The sequence below is a fragment of the Apteryx mantelli genome, chromosome 1, assembly GCF_036417845.1.
Source record: "Apteryx mantelli isolate bAptMan1 chromosome 1, bAptMan1.hap1, whole genome shotgun sequence".
NCBI lineage: Eukaryota > Metazoa > Chordata > Aves > Apterygiformes > Apterygidae > Apteryx > Apteryx mantelli.
The window spans coordinates 70,446,369-70,468,127 of record NC_089978.1 but is presented as its reverse complement, the minus strand read 5'-3'; the positions used below and the strand labels follow the sequence as shown (position 1 = coordinate 70,468,127).

Here is a 21,759-nt window from a genome sequence, read left to right as displayed (position 1 = left end):
ACGTCACGTGCGCGGCGTGAGAGTTCGCGAGCCCGCCCGGCAAAGCGGCGGCTACTGCTCCGCACGCGACTTTGCGCGGGTTGCGGGGGGGAGGGCGCGCGCGCGCCGCTAGGGGGCGCCGCTAGGGGGCGCCGCGGGGGCGGGCCGGCCGGGCCGGAGCCGGCGCGCGCCGCTTGTTGACCGAGCGGCGGTTGGTGGCGCGAGACTCTCTCGTGACGCGCTCGCAGGAAGGGCGGGTGGAGGAGGGGCTGCTGTGGGGACACCGAGAGGGGGAGGAGGCGAAGGCGGCGGGGGACGAGAGAGGGAGGAAGGAAGGGAGAGAGCGAGAGCGCGGCCGGGGCTGAGGGAGCGCTGGGGAGGAGGAAGAAGGTGGGGAGGCGGCGGTGGCTGTGCGCGTCCGTGCCGGGGCGGGGGGAGCCGCGATGTGAAGCCCCCACACGGCCCGGCAGGGCAGGCGGCGGCGGCGCCCGGGAATGTGCGTCTGGGACGCGGCGAAAGGTGAGCGGCGGCGGCGGGCGGCTTCCCCTCATGGCACGGCGCGGCGGAGCCCAGCCCGCGAGGCGGTCCCGGCCCCCATGGCCGCCCGAATGGCCGTTTCGCGCGCGCGCGCGGAGGGGGGCGGCTGGGGGTGTGTTGTGGGGGGGGGGGAGGGAGGAGGAGGAGGAGGAGGGCAGCGAGCGGCGGGCGCGGGGCCCGCAGCCCCTGCGCTGCCTCAGCCTCTCCCTGGGCCCGCGGCCTGGGCCTCCCCCTGCTGCCGCCCGCAGCGCTCCCCCAGCGCGGGGCCCGGCGGCGGCGGGGCGGGGGGGGAGGGAAGACGGCGCGCGGGGTTATGTAACCGCCGGCGGGGGCCTTCCCCGGCCCCGCGCGCGCGCGCGGGGAGGCGGGCGGGGGGGGGACCCCCGGGGCGCGTGGGCGCGCGCGCGCTGCAACTTGCCCAGGGTGTGCCAGGTTTGTTGCAGGTCTGGGTCAGGCACCCCCGCTCTCCGCCGTCCCCTCCCCCGCTCCCCACTGTCAGCCACGGCACCTGTGTGTGCGTGTGTGTCTGTGTCTGTCACATGGGGCCTATGCTTCAGACACAACACAGTTCCCGAGGCAAAGCTGAAGTGATGCTGCGAGTATTTTGCCAGCTAAGGGGTCATTGCAGGGAAATAGGTTGGAGGAGCAGAAGGAAAGCCCGAGTCCTGATGCAGCCTTGCCCTCTCAAACAACCCACACGCTGTGGCACTCAGCCATAGCAGCCTATATCTCTCTGCGTTTTTTCCACCGTGTTTGTTACAAGTTCTATATGCTGAGCAATAGTGCTGGATGTAACCAGTATGCTAAAACGAGGAACAACTGTGCCTGCTAACTAAGCCTATGCTTACTAATACCAAGGGACAAATCTGCTCATTGATGCTACTTCACCCCCTCCCATCAAATAATGCTGCTCTGTTTTGCTATGTAGTTAGCATTGACTTGACCTGTGATGCCGAGCAAAAAGCCCGTGATAGGATATGTGCAGAAATGGCATGTTGACATTAAGAAGAGACAGAAAAATAATATCACAAGCACAAGATTTTTGGTAGAAATTCCTTATGTTCTGTGCTGTACTATTTTATTATTTCTGATGCTTTAAAAGTAATGTCAGAGCATTCAAAATGACAGAGCTGTAAATAGTCCATTCATGTTGACAAGATATTTTCTTCATGAAAAGAAGAGTTACTCCCTATTTTATGTCTTGAGTTAAAATCCAGGGCTAATGTCCAATTGGATAATATTGTCCAAAGAAATAAAAACAGTGGATTGTAATTATATGAACTGAATTCTTTATTCATTCAGATGCCATTGTTGCTCTGATAGGCCATTTTAACCAGTTGCCTAATTACCATTACCTGCCAGAGGTTATAGTGAATTTTATTTCTGAAATAGTTCCATCTTATTAAGGTTCATGACACTTACGCACAAATCCAAATCTCTAACAAATTCTTCCTTTGCCAGCTTGTCTCAAGCACGAAGTTATTACTCTTTCCCACCATTCTGATCTTTTATTCTGTCCATTTCTTCCACTGGACAATGTACCAAATACCTGTTAGTAAATAATCGTAGGCTGTCAGACTGGAGGTCGTTGGTAGGACAGCATTTAGAAGAGGCTCAGTGCAGACACCTGCCTTGTGACTAGCTGATGTTTAACTACTTGAAGATGCATTGTTTTAAAAATAGTAATAGCAGAAATATATTAATATATTTCAAGTCTCTGTAGTAAATTCTGTTTGTATTTATTTCTGTGTATAGTATGTGCGTCTTTGATACATTATTCAGTAATTCACATTTCAATTGTAGCACCAGTCTGTCTTTCTGGATAGTGCGTACATACTCTTTCTTAGTCAGAGCCTGGTCTGATGCAGCGATAGTGTCTTTTAACTGGGTGCTGAGTTTGTGCCTTCTAATCCCTTGACCCAGATGTCTGTTTTAAAGAAGTTTTATGCCAAATTTCCAATCTTGCCTACACTCAGTTTCAGCTACTATGGAGATTGAAGAGTAAGAATTCATCAGATAAGTACAAAAACTGATTTCTGATAGGTAGAAAAATTAATATGATTACATAGACTTTTTTTTTTAATAAATCATTTGTTCAGGACAAGTAGGAAAAGAGTAACTTGCCTGACCCTGCCGTGTGCTTTCCCCATTTAATCTGTTAGCTATTATTTATTTTATGAAGAATGGATTTTTTTTGTATTGAACCCCTTTCTTTTTAATTAAAGGTGTATATTATTATCTCTGACAGCTATTAGCAGTGTGTTTGCCTGGCATAGATATGAAAAGGAACTAAACATCCAAATGTTGAAACTCTTCCCCCAAGAATACAGTGTATATTAATTTGGTGATAGTGCCATGTGTTTACCTGAGCATAGCAAAATGAGAAAAACTGGAAGCACGTAGAGATGAGAGTGGTCATGGAGTTGTAAAGAACGTTGAAAGAGAGCACATCTAAGTTGATGCATAAGAGCATGAGGAACAGGTGAGGAATTCCAAAATGCATGTCATATAGTATGCTTGTGAAAGTGTCTTTTTTAAGAGACAAGTTTGTATATAGTGCTTCTCCCCAAGAGCATCTTTCTGCTTTACTGTGGAAAGCAGATAGCATTTTAATTGAAGACACAGATGTTTTGGGGGAGGAGGGCTTCTTGTGTCTGTGGTCACCCGCTTCTGTGTGTAATGTGGAGTGACTCGTACTCATGGGATAGAAATCAGAATTATGAAGCCCTTTTTCTTTCTAGCCCTTTAGTAGAAGGGAGGGGAATATGCAGAACAGCTTTAAATTCCAGGCACTGGTGATAACTTCCATTTCTGTGGCTTGGATTTTCAAAACTAACTGAAGGGCTGCTGCTACTGTAGAGTTAGGAATTTGTGACTCTTAAATTCATCTGAGAGATACCTTTTAGTTTGGTATACCAATAGAAGTGCTTGTTATGTCTTTCATGTTCTTTACTGTAACTGCCTAAGCAGACCATGGTCACTGAATTTCAGTGTTAGCTTTCACTGAAGTTAAAATACTGTCATTTGTGGAACTCATTTCCTATCCCAAAGCTTGGAGCCTCCCAGCTGGTATTCTACCTATTTAATAGTGCTGAAGCTGGTGGCTTGAAACTTACTTGCTTTCATAAACAAAGCTTAGCCATATTGTGGTAATCTCTTCTGTGCTAGTTTTGTTTTCTGTTCTGATACTTTAATAGTATCCCAGCTATCCATAAATATTTACTCAAATTCCAACATAGGGGAGTACTGATTGTTACCCCCTTGTGTGGTTTGCTGATTTCATGCAGTCCCTGTTCAGATTCTTGATTTATGAAGGAAAATAACCCTGAAAAAGAGAAAGCTCAATAGCTTGGAAGAAGACACTGCTCAGTTACTTTGCAGAGTCATTCTTGCAAATGCAGGTGGATTGGTTTGAATGTCAAAGCTTGAAAGCAGTGCCGAAACTGCACAAAGTAGGGCTGAGATCTGCTCTAGGGTTTTTCTGTATCAACTTAGAGACTGACAGTCTTGGCAAGAGTAAGGTTGGCAGGAAGAGGTATGCAATGTTTTTGACAGGGTCATGAGGACTGTTACTAACTTTTTTGGTCAGCTTCTAGTTGTCTGCGAATCTCCAAAGTAAAATAAAGTTCTGTCCGCCACGTTCATGACTTCATCTTTTCGAGGTGGCTTAGATCAGCTGTAAGTCGAGGGAGCAAGGGGTAAGCGTATCAGACAAATGGTAGTACTTCACTTAGGTCTTCTTGGAAACCCAGGAGTTGGTGTTTAAAGGAAGTCATGAAACTGCTAGTAATTCTTAACATGCAGGAAATTCTATGACCCTTTGACATATAAGGTAATAATGCATTTTACCAGGTGGAGTAAGTAAATGTATTTTACCATACTGTGCTTTTGAATGTAACTCCCAACTAAACTAAAGAAGTGAAATAATGGTCTGTACTGAAAGGATAGTTTCTGCTTTCTGAGACACTACCTGTTATTTTCAAGAAACATTAGAGCATTGGGAAAATTCAGCCTGATGAGACTGGAAAAAGTGGCTTTATGGTCACTATTTCCTAGATTTCCATGCTGAAATTGATTATTTGGTAAGCAATTCCAAGAATCCTCAGATAAAACAGTGCTAGCAGGTGGGAGGAAATACCATTTTTCATTCTAATTTCTGGCTGATCAGGAATTTGAAGTGATAAGTGTTGCCCCTCCATAATGATTACTGTTATTTTTTATGTTGTATTTTAACCTATTAAGTTCTACAAGCATCGCGTTTGCCTGGGGAAGTCCATTTTTGCTCTGTGACCTTTTTGTATCCATCTTTCTCCACTAAGTAGCAGTGTAACACTGTTCTTTTTTTCCTTGTCTAAGGTGCTTAAAATACCAACTTAAAACCACTTCAGACCAAGAATGTGATTCAGATTTGAGTTTTGCTTAGGAATCTTAAAGAATTAGAGTGCTTTTGTTTTCTCCAAAGAAAACTTTCCCGGGAAAATATAGGAACATAGTGCTCTAACTCTGACTATCACTTTCAGCTGAATCTAGGAGGGAACTTCAGAATATATTGGGTCAGATCAAAAGTTTACCTAACCCTGTACTGTCTCTAGAAGTTGCTAATAATGTCTACCAAGGTAACAGTAACGAAACAAGCATAAGGAGATACTTTCCTTTTATAATAACTCAGCTCCTATAGTTCATTACCTTTTTATTTAAAAAGCTTTAATGACTTTTTATTCCTGTCATCTATTGAGCCAGTATAGACTTCTAATGCCCATGGTGTCCTGTGTCAGAGGATCCACAAATAAACTAAGCATTATATGAAAAAAATATTTCTATTTGTTTTGATCTCACTGCTTACTAGTTTCATCTGATTCCTGCTAGTCTTGTTGGTCTGAGTGGATGATAAAAGTAATGTCCATGGACTGAGGAAAGATGTAGAAAAACTAGAGTAGAAACTTAAAACTTTAAGGCTAAGCAAAGAAGCCATACCTTGTGAAGATTTTACTTCAAAAAAGATTTTGCTGCTCTGAGAGTTTCAAAGGCAAATCCAGAAGAGCATTTGGGAACCTGATTATGCAATGTCAGTTGAAATTGAGAAACATCATTCAAAAGCTCCATGCAAAGAAAATCCACCTATTTAGATGTTGAATCTGTAGTCATCAGTACTTTTACTAATAAAGTTACTTAAGTTCCTAGAGTTTTGCTGCTGTGTTTTTAGTGCTATGTTTTTAGTGCTGCCCTTATGTGAATGGAGAGAGGATCATCCCTAATACCTGACGTGAGCTACCACTTCAGATTTGCAAAGTGGATGTCTTGCCTCTCTTTTTCACCGAAGAGCCTGGCTGGCTCAGCATCTGCTCAGTGTACAGTGGTAACCTTGAGTTCAACGTAAAGCACAGCTGCCCTGGACACTTCTACGAAAAAATAAGTTGTACAGGAAAGAGTGATACCTTCTCATTACATGAGTTAGAACATTGGCCAGAGAGCAGATCTGTTTCTATGCCATTCTGTATTGCCAAAGTGATTAATCTGGGTGGTGGGCAGTCAGGTGGTCAGCAATAGACAAAGACAGTCTGTCCTCAAACAGATGAATTTGTTGTGTGCTTGTGTACATATATGTGTATACAGACACTGCAAACAAATATGTAAAACCAAGCAAAATTGTTTAGTACCTGTTTACAAGATTTCACCAGTCTGCTGGCCTGATGCCTAGGGAGTCTGGTGAACCTGGAGATGGTATGTGTCAGAGATTTTTGCCAACACAGTTCCTCTAAATTCAGTGTTCACAAATTCAGAACGTTTACAGATTCTTTGTTTTGGTCACCTCTTGAAACTTTTCCAGTTCTTTCTTTGAGAATGGTTATACCTCCACTTATCCACTTTTCCTGCCCTGTAAAGTTTTTCATCTTTCTAGGAACACTCCCTTGGCTCCACCTGATTTCCTTCAGTTGTGGTTAGTGAGTCATAAATCATTCAGTAGCAGCAACTCTTCTCATTTGGATGGAGGGGTCACTTATGCTAACTATTGGTTGTACAACCTGCGGACTGTTTGACCTAAACCTCAAAATAGGCTTTTCCTGTAAGATGTGAGTTGTGGGACTGGATTGTTGTCAGTCTGAGGAGTGTACAAACCCAGGTTTTCACTTCCTAAGCGAGTTCTGTTGATTTAAACAAATGAATTAAAAAATTAACATCCTGCTCCTCTTTTTCAAAGAAAAGAGTAACACAGTTCTCTGCCCTCAAACACTGTAGACATCTAAACATAGGGGCTTGAAGGAAGAACACCCATCTTGCATATTCATCTCTTATTGTTTCAGATGCTGACTTAAGTCCGAGAGAGAAAGAGATTTTCTTTTTGTTTGATTTACAAACCATTCAGTATGCTCGTTATTGAGATTCATAATTCCGCAAGTTACATTTCTTATCCTGATTTGAGTTAATGGATTTTATTCCTGAATCTAGAAACTCAGAAGCTGACATAGACACTGTGAGTGTGCTACGTCCTCTTCAGGTTGAAGTCCCAAAAGAATTTAAATACATAAGAGAAATAATGAAGGCAGTTGCTGAAATCTGCCAGTGTTTTGTGGCAATAAGAACACTTATATCAAGGAGATGATATTTGAACTAAAAAGTTAATTGAGCTACATGGTTAAATGTATCAAAAAAAATCATGAGAAAAAGCCACTCATCACGGAAGAACTCCAAAGGGGGACAAATATTACCAAACAATACACAAATGTTGAAAGTGAAGCCAGAGTCCTCTGTGAGCAGAAATTAAAATCAACTAAGTTAAACCACTGCTTGTGACAAGCTCTAAATGGACTGTAGCTGCTACTGAGTGTTATTCCTAGAGGGGAATGAAACATTGACAGTTGGTCTCAAATTGAATCTGGCTTGCTATTTTTCAAAGAACTAACCATCTCGAATGCCATGTATAAAAGCAAAAGAGCATCTTGTTGAAAACGCTGCTCAAAGCTAATGCAGATTGTACTGTGAGGCACCATCTTACTTTAGGGCAGCAGGTCCTCTGCTTTTTTCTTTACCCGTGCTCATGGTTCCTTAAGTTGTGACAATTAAAATAATCATCTGTCCCAGTTTCTAAGTCTATTGTGAAAAGGTTTAAACATTCTTGTCCTGTATAGCTCTGATGTAAGTGGTTAATTGCTAAACAACTGCTCTCGGTCATTAAGATGATTAGCTAAAACAATAAATGTATCCTTTTTGGTTGTTACTTTTGTATACAAAGTGTTTAGGTTTTGATGTTAAAATAAACTGATCTGAAATAAAGACCATATTGGGTTGCAGAAATTTTCAGTTTGGAAACTGAAATAATTTAGCGCAGAGTTTTTGTGTAGTCTTCTGGAGGAGTAATTGAACTGAAGGTCAGAATATCATTTCTTTGCTGTCGAGCTCAAATGAAAGTATGCGTGGAACACAGTTTTAGAGTAGTTATTTACACATAAAGAGTTGATTCTGAAGGACTTGGGTTTTTTCCATGCTTTATATGGGTTAGGTGGTATTTCACCTTTCTAACAAATGCTATGGATGTTCATATTTTTGAAAAATATTATTCTAAATTTCTCATACTCACTACTAGTTTGTGTCCATTACTTAATTTGCCTAAGATTTTCATGATTGTTCTTTGCTAACTTACACTGTTAGGCTTACTTGTGGGAGGGGAGAGGGGCTGGGTGGTTTGTGGAAAAGATATTCTTCAAATTTTTTTCAGCCAGTTTAATTTACCTTACTTTAAAATATCATCAAAGGTCAAATTGCGAGGAACTTGCTGGCTGACCATTTAGAAACAGGTGCTTGTAGTTAGAGGTGATTATGTGCACATGTGGATTAAGAAGGAGAGCAGGCTTATCCCTTCTCAGGTGCTCTGTCATAACTTTTTTTGAAAACTCTTACTGTGTGGTAAACACGAGGTAGCCTCTTGCTTTGAATGTTGTGCAGCCTTTTGTTTACTGGGGAGAACAACATAAGCATGGGTAGATAGTGAAGAGCAGCTAGCTCATTGCAAATCCTCATCTGAATTAACACTGTAGTTAGTTGGTTATAGCTGTGCCCTAAAAGTGAATTTCTGGAAATGACTGAGATAATCTTAACAGCTCACTTTGTTGTTGGGGGGAGGGGGGGTTGTTTTTTTTTTGTTTGTTTGTTTGCCTGTCTGCCTTGGCCTTGTCTGACCCGTGTGTGAGCCAGTTCAGGTCACTGAACTGGCAGGAAACTAACCCTGAAAAAATGTATCATTTTTCTTCTGGTTTAGGGAGCTGAATTGGCACATCATACTAGCATGATCACAGGGGTCGTATGAGTGCAGAGCTAATGTAGAGATTGAGTGGGGGCATGTAGAGCATGTAAGGCCAGCAGAGGTTGAAGAGCAGAACCATCCCTTCTGGTGGCAGTCAGCCATCAAGTTGACTAGACCATCTTGTGAAACTTCACCCTGAGAGTTTATTTCCCTCCTTGAAAAAAATTCAGTTGCTTTGCAACATACTAATTAGTTTATTTTTAATATGGAACAGTATTGTCAGATCTAAAGTGCTTAGAATCACGAGGATTTAAAATATGGTATCTTAAACTTCTGAATTATCTTTTATTTATTTTTTAAGTTCTTTTTCTGGATTCTGAATTTACAAATGTATTGTAGAAAACACAGTTTTAGACCCTGTAGCAGCAGCTCTTTTCCAGAGGACTCAGCAAGAATGGGACTGTGTTGTGCTGAGAAATGCGTAAACACGTAAAACAGTTCTTTCCTCAAAGAGCTTGCAGTCTAGTGCCAAGCAGAGTGGTGAGTTTGATGTGGGAGCTGGAATGTAGATGCATGAAACTCAAAAAGGCCACAGAATACCCATTTGATGGAAACAACTTTTAAGCCCTGCTGAGCTGGGATGGATTCAATCTGGGGTTCAAGCAAAAGATTCTGATATTCATTAGCAGTGGCCTGAGATATCCATACTTCTGCAAGCATTAAAGTTACACCGTCAAGAATAAGGCGTGTGGTGTTTGAAGTAAGTTAACTAAATCAAGTTCTTTTGCATTAAAGGACTTTGACAGGGTGTTCACTCTGGACAAAAAAGCAAAATATCTGTAACTCTATTTTACACTTAAACTCAAATCTCGGGTTACCTGTTATTGATTTATCTAGATTAAAAGTTACTTGTGCCATGTATTTAGACACAAGTCTGGCAGAGTTATTTGTTGAGTCATAGGGCAGCCTCAGATTGTCTTTGGAAATAGTTCATCTGCTTTCCTGTGGTGCAGAGCCAGAGCATATAAATTATGCCAAATTCAAATTGACCGCATGAAGAGGCAGCAGAAATGTCTCTGCGTCATGTACCTGCAAAAGGGAGTGCTTAAGAGTATAGCAAAGACAACTCAATTTTGGGCAGGACTGGTACTGACTGGGAATAATAACTACCCCAGATAATGGAAATAACTATCTCAGATAATGGAAAGTGAGCTATCTTACAACTGTACCATGCTGATTTTAGAGTATTTTAAGGAAATAACTTTCATGAATCAGGTTGTATATGACACAGATGAGATTGAAATAAATAGTAACTTAACATGCACATTCACATCTGTATTTTGCAAACTAAAGTCTCAGTGCTGTGCAACTCTTGTATACACACATATATGCTTATAGAGTTCATAGAATATGGATATAACATTTCATTCCATTACATGATCAGCAGGGTTTGATTAGCAGTCTTTCCACAACCACTTACTCTTATTATGATTGGGAAGTATAATGTTAGGCCCATGAAGCAGTCCACAAAGAGGTATTACATATCTTTTCCTAGTGGGCTCTGTGAGTAGAGCTGTAGGGTTCTATGAGCTAGTGGTCATGTATCGAGCATCAAAATTCTTGGTTTCTCTTCTACCTTTGGTTTGGAACAAGGATCTCCCAATAAAAAATTGGACTTTAATCACTAGTTGAAGAACTCTACTTTGTAGAACAGTAAGATTTTGCAATTTGTGTATGATCTGGAAAGAGGTGCAGAGCCAAATTATGTTCATTTTGATCACAGCAGTTCTTATTTTGACTTTTTTTTTTCTTGAAGGATTTTTCCTCTTGCACTGAAAAGTTGGATTCTATTCATAGGAATGTGCTGAATATCATTCCTACTTTTAGAGGCTTTTGTGCAGCATCAGGTGAGTTTTTTAGTTTGCTGAAGACTTCTTTGTGTTCACAGGCCCAGAGTATAGGCATTTCAGTTTTATTTAAAATGCTTTTCTCTGGGCCAGGAGTCACTTTACAGTTTGTCCTTGCTTTGGACTGTAGAGATGCCCTGAAAACTAGTAATTATGGTGGTTCCCTTTCACTGAGTCACCAAGTATTTGTACTCTTGGATTTGTGAGAAGCCAAGATGACTCTTCTGGAACAAGTTAGATACTATAAACATAAAAAAAATTAAGTCTTCTTTGAAATTGGCCTGCTCATGATCAGTGTTTAAGTCCTCTGTCTTGATTTCCTCTCCTACTTCCAGAGGTCTTTACAAAGTGTTTCTGTTACTCATCCCTTCATCTTGATTCCTATAGACAAAGCAGCTCTGCAGAGAAGGACCTGGGAGTGCTGGTGGACACCAAGTTAAGCATGAGGCAGCAATGTGCCCTTGTGGCCAAGAAGGCCAATGGTATCCTGGGGTGCATCAGGAAGAGTGTTGCCAGCAGGTCGAGGGAGGTGATCCTCCCCCTCTCCTCAGCCCTGCTGAGGCCACATCTGGAGTACTGTGTCCAGTTCTGGGCTCCCCAGTACAAGAGGGATGTGGCACTGCTGGAGCAAGTCCAGCAAAGGGCTACAAAGATGATTAGGGGACTGGAGAATCTCTCTTAGGAGGAAAGGCTGAGAGAGCTGGGCCTGTTTAGCCTGGAGAAGAGAAGAGAAGGCTGAGAGGAGATCTTATCAATGTGTACAAGTATCTTAAGGGAGGGTGTCAAGAGGATGGAGCCAGACTCTTTTCAGTGGTGCCCAGCGACAGGACGCGAGGCAACGGGCACAAACTGAAACACAGACACTTCCATCTGAACATGAGGAAAAACTTCTTCACTGTGAGGGTGACAGAGCACTGGAACAGGTTGCCCAGAGAGGTTTTGGAGTCTCCTTCTCTGGAGATATTCAAAACCTGCCTGGACATGATCCTGTGCAATGTGCTGTAGGTGACCCTGCTTGAGGAGGGGGGTTGGACTAGATGATCTCCAGAGGTTCCTTCCAACCTCAGCGATTCTGTGATTCTGTGAGCATTATGTCATCCCTGCATGCACCAGTGAACATTCTTTATATCTTGCTTTGCCTTTTTTCTTATTTAATATGTCCTGTGCAGGATGGTTCTCACACTCCTTTGTTCCTTAGGCTTCAGAAAGGCTGCTATAGAGAGTATCTTGATTTTTCAAGGAAAAATTTGCATTGTAAGCACAAGTCTTTAGCAGCGGGGAGTCTCCTAAGTCCAGAAACCTTGGCTCATCATTCAGTTCCTGGAACTATAAAGGGAGGTATTAGTCTCCAAGTTTTCATATCAGCATTAGGAAAATAATCTGTGACTCTCAAGAGATGAGCCAGAGGCATCTAGTAATCATTGAAATACCGTGTTCCTAACTTGTGTGTTTAGAGTTCAGGTGGACTGCCTGAGTCAAAAATCACATCTGCCAAGAAAATGGTAAATCATAATCAGATGTTGGAAGTAGGCATTACAGTGTAGCTTCTCTGGTTTTCTGGCTTCTAGGAAGACAACTTCTGAGCAATAGATGTGTCGTGTTTTCAACACATTAACCTAAAGTATTCTTTTTTTCTGATTTGTAGTTCTAATCAAACTAAGCCCACAGGCATTGTTCTGATTTTGACTGACCCCACTGGTTGTGGTGTTTTCTTCTAATAGCTTTCAGAATGGAAGTCTTTCTTCCTCACCTCCCAGTTTCCCAAAGAGAAATTAAAGGTTTTTCAAGGTTTCAGAAAAGTTGTCTCTCACGAAGGCAGTTCTTCAGTTTATCAGGCATTGAATATTTTAGTTTCTACCTTACTGATACTGGAAAGATGTCTTCAAACAAATTTTAAATACCCATCATGAGGAGATCAGAATACAAGACTGTTCTTGACTGCATTCCTCTTCATGATAAGAGCGTTTTTTAGATAAAGAGGCTATTTGTGTAGGGATCAGAGATAATTACTTATCAAATCCTATCTCCTCAAGAACTTAAGGAGAAGAATGAGGAACAACTTTGTGAGACTGATGTTGCTGTGATGAGTTTCATGTAGTCTTGAGGGGGTTTTTTTGCTTTTTTTCCCTTTTTGGTAAGAGTTTCTTTTTGATAGATTTTTCGTCCTTTATTAAGAAGGAGTGAGAATAGTCAATAGTTAAAAACGAAGTGTCTCTCATGGGCTCATACACTGTTACCTATGATGTCTAAAAAGACTACAAGATGTTTTAATGAATAAGTGCTTTATTTGATTGAACTTAGACTTTTCTGTTTTCTCCAAAAACTCCTCAGCCAGAAGTGATACATTTGAATTACAACTTGTGTTTAGTTGATAGATTTGCTTCATACAGAAAATTTGTATTTTTCTAGCCATTTCTAGTATGTACTGTTCTCCACAGAAAAAATTAGATTTCATGTGGTCATCCAACTCATGTCCTTCCATTCTTCTCACTTCTCCTTAACAGTTCTGTGTTATTCTATTGGACAGAATCCAAACCACTAAACATTATTTTCAGAAAACCCAATGTTTTGGAGACATTCTGTCTAGGTACCTGTATTTCTTACCCAGAGACCAATATAACATATTGGCAGGGGAGGGGGGGAAGTTGCATTGCTTCGTTTTTAGTGTAGAGCTCATCTCCTTGACATATGATTAATCTTTGTAATCATACACATGTGTGTAGGTTATGTATCAGATTACAGCAAATATAAGAAGAAATGAACCAAGTTCATCATGATCTTTCTATATTTGCAGAGATCCTGAAAAATACTTCTGAAGTTTGTCTTTTCAAGTTAGTCATACCCGCTTCAACTCTATAATTCTGTGGTTGCCTAATGTGGCATATTTGCAATAGTCCATAAATCTCACCGTATTTGTGAAACCTTCCTGCAGCTATCTCTTGTTCTGCAATCAGACTTGCCTGCAATCCAGGGTGAATTAACTGTATTTCAGAGTATACCTGCTTTGTAGCTCTAGAACAGCAGGGGTTTAATAAGAGACAAAAGATGGAATTAAGCTTTCAGCCAGGTTCAGGGGCGGCAAAATTTTACTATGATAAATGAGGCAGTCTGCAGAGCAGTGCAGCATAAATTGAGGCCTGGATAGATAAGTGACCAAAATAGGTTATCACCTCAATCCACAGTTATATGTACTTCCATGTAGGCAGGAGGGTAAAGCTTCTGTGCTCTTACTGGGCAATACTATGGATAGTCCAGAGAATAGGTATCTTCTCAAAAGCAGAAGAGGAGGTAAAAAATTTATTTGACTTTCTTTTACATATAAACTGTAGTTTAGTGCATTTTTATGGAGGATAAAGGAATAGAAATTAAATATTTAATAAAAGTAAGGGGCCCAACTTTTCTTTCTGTTAGTTTCAGAGTGTAAAAGGTCCTATTCCTGTCCTCACACTTTAAGAGCTCTAAGAGACAAAACAGTGTTTTTATTTAGGGGAATAGTTAGAGGAGAAAGTGAGAGATGTAATATACCAGGCAGTGGCGTCCTGATCAGCCTACACCATTAATCAATATTTTAGGTTCAGTGTTACAACAGCTATAGTTAATGTGGATCACTTGAGTGCAGTGAACAGTTGGACACTTTTTCTCTCCATCAGTTCTGTTCTAGCCCATTAACGGCTCATCTGGGGACACTGCTGTGTACAGTTCACAGTCCAGGGATAAGCATCTTGCATAAAGACAAACTGATTTGCCTTGTTGGACTTATTTATTTATTTATTTATTTAAAAAGCTAGAAGTAGATCATATTAGATCATTTAAGCAACTGGCTTTTCACTGAACAAAATGGCTTTTTTTTTTTTTTTTTTTTTTTTTTTTTTGCTTTTATGTAATTTATTGTATTTGAAGCAACAAATATTTGGACCTTCCGTGATTAGCTATAAATCCTTTGGTATAATCAATCCAGTTTCTAGTACCAGGAAGTTCTAGCCTGCATTCAACCATGTAGAGAGTATCAGATAGGAGAGAACAAATTGCTCCTCATTTGGACAATATTTTGCCTGAATGGTGGCAACTGTTTAAAAACTTTTTATCATTCTTTTTTGTAGGATATGTATGTTAAACAGGAAGAATTTAATAAATCATAATGCAAACTGAACATTGTAATGACATTTTGTATTCTGGGTGAATAGAACAAAATGTGCATATGTGGTTTTGATATGTAGCAGGAGCTACAATATGAGTTAGTACAAAACTGAATAACTGGGATTTTTTTCAATTTTTAGTTTCTAGGTTAAATGTGTAACTCATATTTTAATACATGCCCATTGAAAACAGTAATCTTTGTGATGATCTGTGGGTGGCCCTTAAGGCATCGTTGAAATGCTAGTGATGATATTACTAAACAGCTAACTGATCAGCGTTTTTCTTCCTATGCAGAAGCTTCAGTATGAGGCGGGGTGGATGGAGGAAACGGGCTGGTGATGGCGATGGCTGGGGAATATGGGTACGTTAAAAACCAAGTGGCTTTTTTAAAAAAGGTAAATGGCAGTATGGTTAAAAAGGGGTTGCAATTTTGTAAAATATGCTTAAGGTGTGCTGTAAATTTAATCCTTTTGCCTCACTTGAAAAACATAATTCTGTTCAAAAATAATTTTTGTAATTACCAATTTTTGAAGTGTTAGTTCACAGACATCCACTAAGTTGCAGTATTAATATGTGCAGACCCTTGGGTAGCTTTAAACAACCATTTAAAAACTAAATTAAATAATTTAAAAACTATTTGTAGTTGTCTCGATGAATTTCTGTGTAGTTGGACAAAAAAATAACCGAGGAACCAAATTTATGTAAGTATTTCTGATACTGCTGTGTCTTATCTATATGTAAGAACAGAAAATATTTGGAGCTTGATGAATATTCTTTGCACTGTTTTGGGGCCAGTGAGACTCTGGTTTATCATCCAAACTTGCATCTTTCCCCATTTTGTTAGTAACTTATACAGTAAGAAAAAAAAAAATGAAATAAATCCTGGCAATGAGATGCAATAAAAATTGGCAACAAGACGCAGTTATCTTACAGATAAGAGTTTAGGGCAGCAGACCTGCTATTTTCTGTTTGGAAAAAAGGATTTGTCTTTTGCATATCAACCAAAATTGATTTGAAAGAATGCTGCTTAACATTTCAGTCTTCTTGTAAGCGAGCACTTTCAATCTGTGAACATTAGAAAATGAGACTAGCATCATGTTTCCTTTTTTGTTTATATTTTAACTTAAAAACTAGGGAGGGTACATGTCTGCAAAGGTTAAGAAACTGGACGATCAATTCCGGTCAGACTCAGCTGTTCAGCACCAGAGGGATGGAAATTCATCAAGTATCTTTAGTGGAGTTGCTATCTACGTCAATGGCTTTACAGGTGAAGTTTTTGTTTTTAAAGAATCTGTTCTTTTTTGTTATAGTATCTGTCTATTATCCTCAGTGGAGCAAAGGGCTATCAAATATGTATGTTTGCAACTAAGTAAATACATCATAATTACTGCGTATGTTAAATTATATTGTATAATATGTTTCTTTCACAAATTTCATGATTAAAGTTTTCAATATAAAATCAGATTTAGGTTGAGTAATAAATATTGCTTCACTAAATTATTTAAAGGAATTGTCACTGTTAGAAATAGCAGTAAATTTTTCCGCCTTCACTGATCATATTATTTGAAATGAAACCTAGGAGCTTGGGGGGACAGTGCAGTAATAGAAATGTTTTTACTTCCTTTTAACTTTCCCCATATGCCTGCAAATATTCTAATTTTAATTTCCCGAACTTTTGATGGTTGCTTTGGACTTGCAGTGTTTACATTAAATTTATGTTTGGGTGGATATGTTGGGATTTTCTTGCTCACAATAAAGTAATGGTTGAGACAACGCCTTAGTAGTAGATGGAGGAAGAGAGAAGAGGAAAGACATGGATATACATTGCCTGTTATAGACTGACAGTGCATGTTATGAGGAGTAAGATGTTTAATCTACCATATTTATGTTTGAATTTCTCCTGGGTTCCTTAAAACAACTTAATAAACTTTCTGAAACATCCCGGAAGTTTTTTCAGGGACCTATGCCAGGAATGGTGCGATTATTACATAACTGATGTGTACAAGTGCTTTGGCATCCTGGAACAGTGCTGACTTGAGCACAAGATGAAACTGCCATATATAAAAAATGAACAAGTTTAAGCTGGACATGTTAAGCTGTTAGTACAGGCAGATCAGTTTCTTAATATGGACAGTTTCTCTGGTAGAAATCTATCATTTGCATATTCTTCAAGGCAGTGGTTCCTAAGTGATGCTCCATAAGATGGTTGTCCACAAGGCTGGAATAGGAATGATCATACTTAGCAGAAAGTGTGTTATTTTCTGTTGAAAGTTAGATGTAAAATCAAGTGATAGAACAATTTCAAGGGTTGACAGTAGGCCACTGAAAGGAATTATAACTGTGTTCTCTCCAAAAAAAAATTTGCTCTCCCTTCCTGTGTTGATGAACTTTTTTAGTATCTTGTGCCAAATTTACTATTAAAGCCATTGTACTTGTTGTTTGTTCTGACCCAACTCTTTTGGTGTCGGTGTGGCACTGCCATCAAAGGTTTTCCAAAAACTTATACTTTTTTACTGCTTGCAAGATACTCTTTTTTTTTTCACATCATTGAAAAAAAGTCTTAATACGTGAATAAGTACTGGGGTGTTCAGAGGGGATAAGAAGAGATCTTAGTTTTAAGGTACTCTCTGTTCCCTGTATATTTCAAGAATAGCCAGGTAAGGAAAGAGTTATATAAGTCAGAAATTGTGGAGTAGGAGTTCTATGCTATCACTACACCATTTTCATATTAATTCATTTCTATTACTTCTGGGTGTAAACTGCTCTCCCAAACTGTGATTAAAAGATAAGTAACTTAATCTAATACTTGGTTTTGTGTTATGTTGCAGTAAAGGGATTTTTAAAGCAGTTTAGCACAAAATCCATTGAGTTTTTTTCCCCCTCCCTCCATACATATTGTGGAAAGTTCCTCTATAACTAGTAAAATGTTTGCTTTTTGAATAAGTCTTTCTGGAAACACTGGTTTCTACATTTCTGCAGAAATGCATTTCTGATTTGGTCTTCGAATAACTTGTAAGGAGAAAAACAATATTTTGCACTCTTTTGGTTCATAGCATCTGATTTCTCAACTGTAGTTGTTAATGTATTTGCTGACACAAAGCAGGAATATTTCTGTTTTTAATTTTATAGATCCCTCAGCTGATGAATTAAGGAGGCTAATGATGTTGCATGGAGGCCAATACCATATGTATTATTCCAGATCCAAAACAACGCACATCATTGCCACAAATCTTCCAAATGCCAAAATAAAAGAACTGAAAGGAGAAAAAGTAGTTCGACCAGAATGGATCATGGAAAGGTAAGTTTAGGCCCACTGCTTTTGGAGATTTCTCCCTTTAGAAAAAAAGAAGAAAAATCTGGAAAAGCTGCTGTATAAAAGGTTGCATTTTGCGTTTATGATTTGGTTTCATATAAATCTATCCTTGCATCAGCTGAATAAAAATACCACTGTCATACAGAATGTATTTTTTTTTTTTTAATATTGTTCCTTAAACAACTTTACATCATACAGAAAGTCTCAGTCGTAGTGGGAAGCTGAACACTGACCTGCTGATTGCCACGTTAATACCCAGTCAGTGGACCAGCCTTCATCTCAGTATGCTTTATTAACTACCAGCTAATTGTTTTTTAATTAACCTCTTGCCTTGTACTTTGCATAAGTTCATCTCATGTAAATAAAAGAGAATGTCAATTGAAAAGCATTTTCATAAAATTGAAATTAATCCATCTAAAATATATCATGTTGTGACTTTTAATAAAACAAATGAACCAAGGAAAAAGAATTCTGTGAGCAGGAGAACTAACAGTTTTACTTCCAAAGAATTTGTCTTATGGTTCGTCTACACAGTAAAATATATATGTTCAACTGGAGTTGTCCTCAGGTCCTTGGAAAAGATGATAGCCAGGCTCAGAACAATTAATCTGGTTTGCAGCTATCTTCCTGCATCTTAGGGGCCTGTGGGAAATAGGACAGGCAGGAACATGTTTGGGGAATAACTGTCGGTGGCATGCAGTTCCTAACCAGGCTTTTTCTAGAGGACCAGCAGAAATGGTCAAGGAACTGTTCTGCATACGCACTTGTAAAATGCTGTTTTCATTTGCATACAACTTTGCTGAATTTGAGCCTTTTGGACTCAAATGTTTCATATCATGTATCTTCTTTAAGGTGACTTTTTGAATTTTGGCCAGAAATGATAGGTTCTTCAATTTGAAAAAGATTTTAGATGTTATTTTTAAAAACTTTTAGGGCCTCACCTTGTGTGTTTAAGTACTTAGAAAATGGGCAGTAGATGTGATTTGTTTCAAAGATGTGGTTATTTTAGTTGGTGTAAACTGCATGTGATTTTAACCAAGTTGGAAAAATCAGTTTGTATACATTCAGTAGAGACTTGCTAGAACTTAATATGTGAAATCTTCTAAAATTTTCGTCATGATAGCTTGTGTGCAACTTTTGCACCTCCTCATTCTAGACCATGCTACTGTAGAGTAAGTCAGAAGAACTGAGTATAGGCAGATTTATGGGGATTAGGCCCAAAGAAGCAGGATCTGACTATCTCACCAGAGCACAATCTATGTCAGAACCTGAATAAAAGCTAATTTCACAAGAACCCCCATTTTTTCCCTGGCTCTCAACACTATTGTAGAACACTCATTGATTAAATACTCCATCACTGTGTAGTACCTGTGCACATAGAATACCAAACGATGTTATCCTCAGTAGATAAGTTTGTGAAAATCTATGCAGTGGATTTAGAGGTTCCGAATTTGTTGAATAGTCACGTGCACATCCTATTAGTGCAGTATGATGGATTTTTATTTTTTTTTAGTTTGGTTAAAAATCAGCCTTAAAATGTTACTGTCACAAATTGTCAATGAAGTAATGTTGTTAGATTTTCAGTCCTGTCATCCTAGTTTGCAAAATGAAAAGTTTAAGTTTACCTGTGCAGCTTTAATTTGTTTCTTTCTGTGCGCACATTATGATCCAGTCCTTAATTATGTGATCACATGTCTTCTTGTTTCACTGTGCCACGTTCTCTGCACAGAAAAGATTTTATTCAAGTTGCAAATTGCTAATTCAGTGTCCTGTTTTCTTCTTTTCTCTGCAACCCTATGCATTATTTACTGTCTGTGACTCAAATTCTTTGCTGAAGATGGAATGAATAATTAATGCAAGCTTTTTTATTGGCACTTATCACTGTAGCATCTGACTGCTTCCCAAAGATTAATGAATTTATCATAATGCTTATCACAATAATAGCTATTATTTTAATTTATTTATTGGGAAACATCAAAAAGAGATTAAGGTAAAACAGCAGAAATTTCAGTAATTTGGAGTATGCCATATGAAACACTTAAGAAGGGATTTTTCAGAGTTACTCATACAAGGATGATAAGGCATGCATTGAAGTTTATTGCTGCTTTGAAAGCTTTGCACATTCTGAACTACAAATGTTCTGAATTATGGTCTAAAGTCAGATGTTCATAAAACCTCATGTCCTGTCATTAAGTGCAAAAAAGCTCTAGAATTTTCATTTAACTAGCATCACACAGGTATACATAGTCCTGTGGTAACAGTGGTCCCCAAATCCAATTTTGCAGAGTAATGTGTGATTACTTTAATTAAGAAACCATTTTTCTGCACTCCCCTTTCTTGTTGTGTGTTTTTTTTAATACCTCTCTGTTTCTGCAACAAATGAAGCAGGAGTGCAGGCAGATCTCCTTGCTGTACCTTTCTTGCTTTATATTCAGAGCAAGTATTATTTGAAAAATATACTACATATTTACATAGTTTAGAAAGGTTGCGATGTGCAATAGGAGACAAATTAAGGTTACTTAGGTCATCTGAATTTTGGCATAACCTGGTTTGAAGCTTTGCTTTCAAATTTGAATGTTCTTCTAACAAGTATTATTTTACATTTATAATAAAATCGCCTTTCAAAGATCAAGGCTAACTAACCACTAAAATGAGCTACCAGTGGAAGTTGTGGTTTCTTTATTTTGTTTTTTAGATTAAGTGAAAGTTCTTCTTAAAGATATGCATTAATCTAACACAAATATGAAGAAAATATTTTTAAATAATTTGCCAAGAAAATACCAAAAATTAGTGTGGTGAGTTGCACTTCATTTGCTGCTTCTGATGTGAATTCAGAGTGCAAAACATTTGAATAAATAAAAGCTGCTAGTCTGAAACCAGTACAGCTTTTGGAAGAGATGCTTTGTTATTCTAACAGTAATTATTTTGGAAAAATAATGTAGACTTTAGGAAAATCACTGTACTTGTGTTTTCATAAGCCCCTGATGAGTGAACACTAAAGAAAATATCTGCAGGGTTAGGGAATAATCCAGCAAGATAAAAAATGTTAAAATAGCTGCTCTAAAGGTAATTTTTAGTATTAATGAATTATCGGGTGAAATTAAATGTTTGAAATCACCAAAGTATCTGTGCATTCAAGTGTGAGGGAGGGTTGTTTGCAGGGGAGGGAGGGAGGGAGGAGTTGTTAGCTTCCTATCTGTTCCACTGGGAACAGATGATGCAGCACCAGAAAAAATAATCTTTTAATTAATTGGAAGAGAAAATTGATAGCAAGCTGAAGTTTGATAACTTTAATTGGTTTGATTAGTAAAATATTTGGAGTTTTGCAGCATTCCAAATAGAAGAATTAATGGGAATTGAGTTCCATTGTCACAGAATAAATTTAGCTTTGGTAAAATTTACAAAATAGTTCACGTGAGCCAAGGTGATGAAAATATCTCTGTAATCATGTAAGCCTGTAGGATCTTTTAGCCAAAGATGGCTCGGGAGGATCTTATCAATATGTATAAATACCTGATAGGAGGGTGTAAAGAAGATGGAGCCGGACTCCTCTCAGTAGTATCCAGTGGACAGATAAGAGGCAATGGACACAAAGTGAAATACAAGAAATTCCATTTGAACATAAGAAGAAACTTTTCTGCAGTGAG

The 21,759-nt window shown here is 39.1% G+C and overlaps 1 protein-coding gene across 5 annotated transcripts in view; it reads left to right on the top strand.

The window, feature by feature from the left end:
• Positions 1 to 235: 235 nt before the first annotated feature.
• REV1 (REV1 DNA directed polymerase) overlaps positions 236 to 21,759 on the top strand; it is a 62,667-nt gene continuing 41,143 nt past the window's right edge. For 3 of the 5 annotated variants that reach the window (XM_067294610.1, XM_067294617.1, XM_067294604.1), the window contains exons 1-4: positions 238 to 498; positions 15,094 to 15,160; positions 15,934 to 16,066; positions 17,929 to 18,097. In XM_067294610.1, the coding sequence (XP_067150711.1) occupies positions 15,104 to 15,160; positions 15,934 to 16,066; positions 17,929 to 18,097 (359 nt within the window). In that variant the 5' untranslated portion in view covers positions 238 to 498; positions 15,094 to 15,103. Of the gene's footprint in view, positions 499 to 15,093; positions 15,161 to 15,933; positions 16,067 to 17,928; positions 18,098 to 21,759 lie in introns of all 5 variants that reach the window. The other 2 variants (XM_067294615.1, XM_067294619.1) reach the window with 2 other exon arrangements.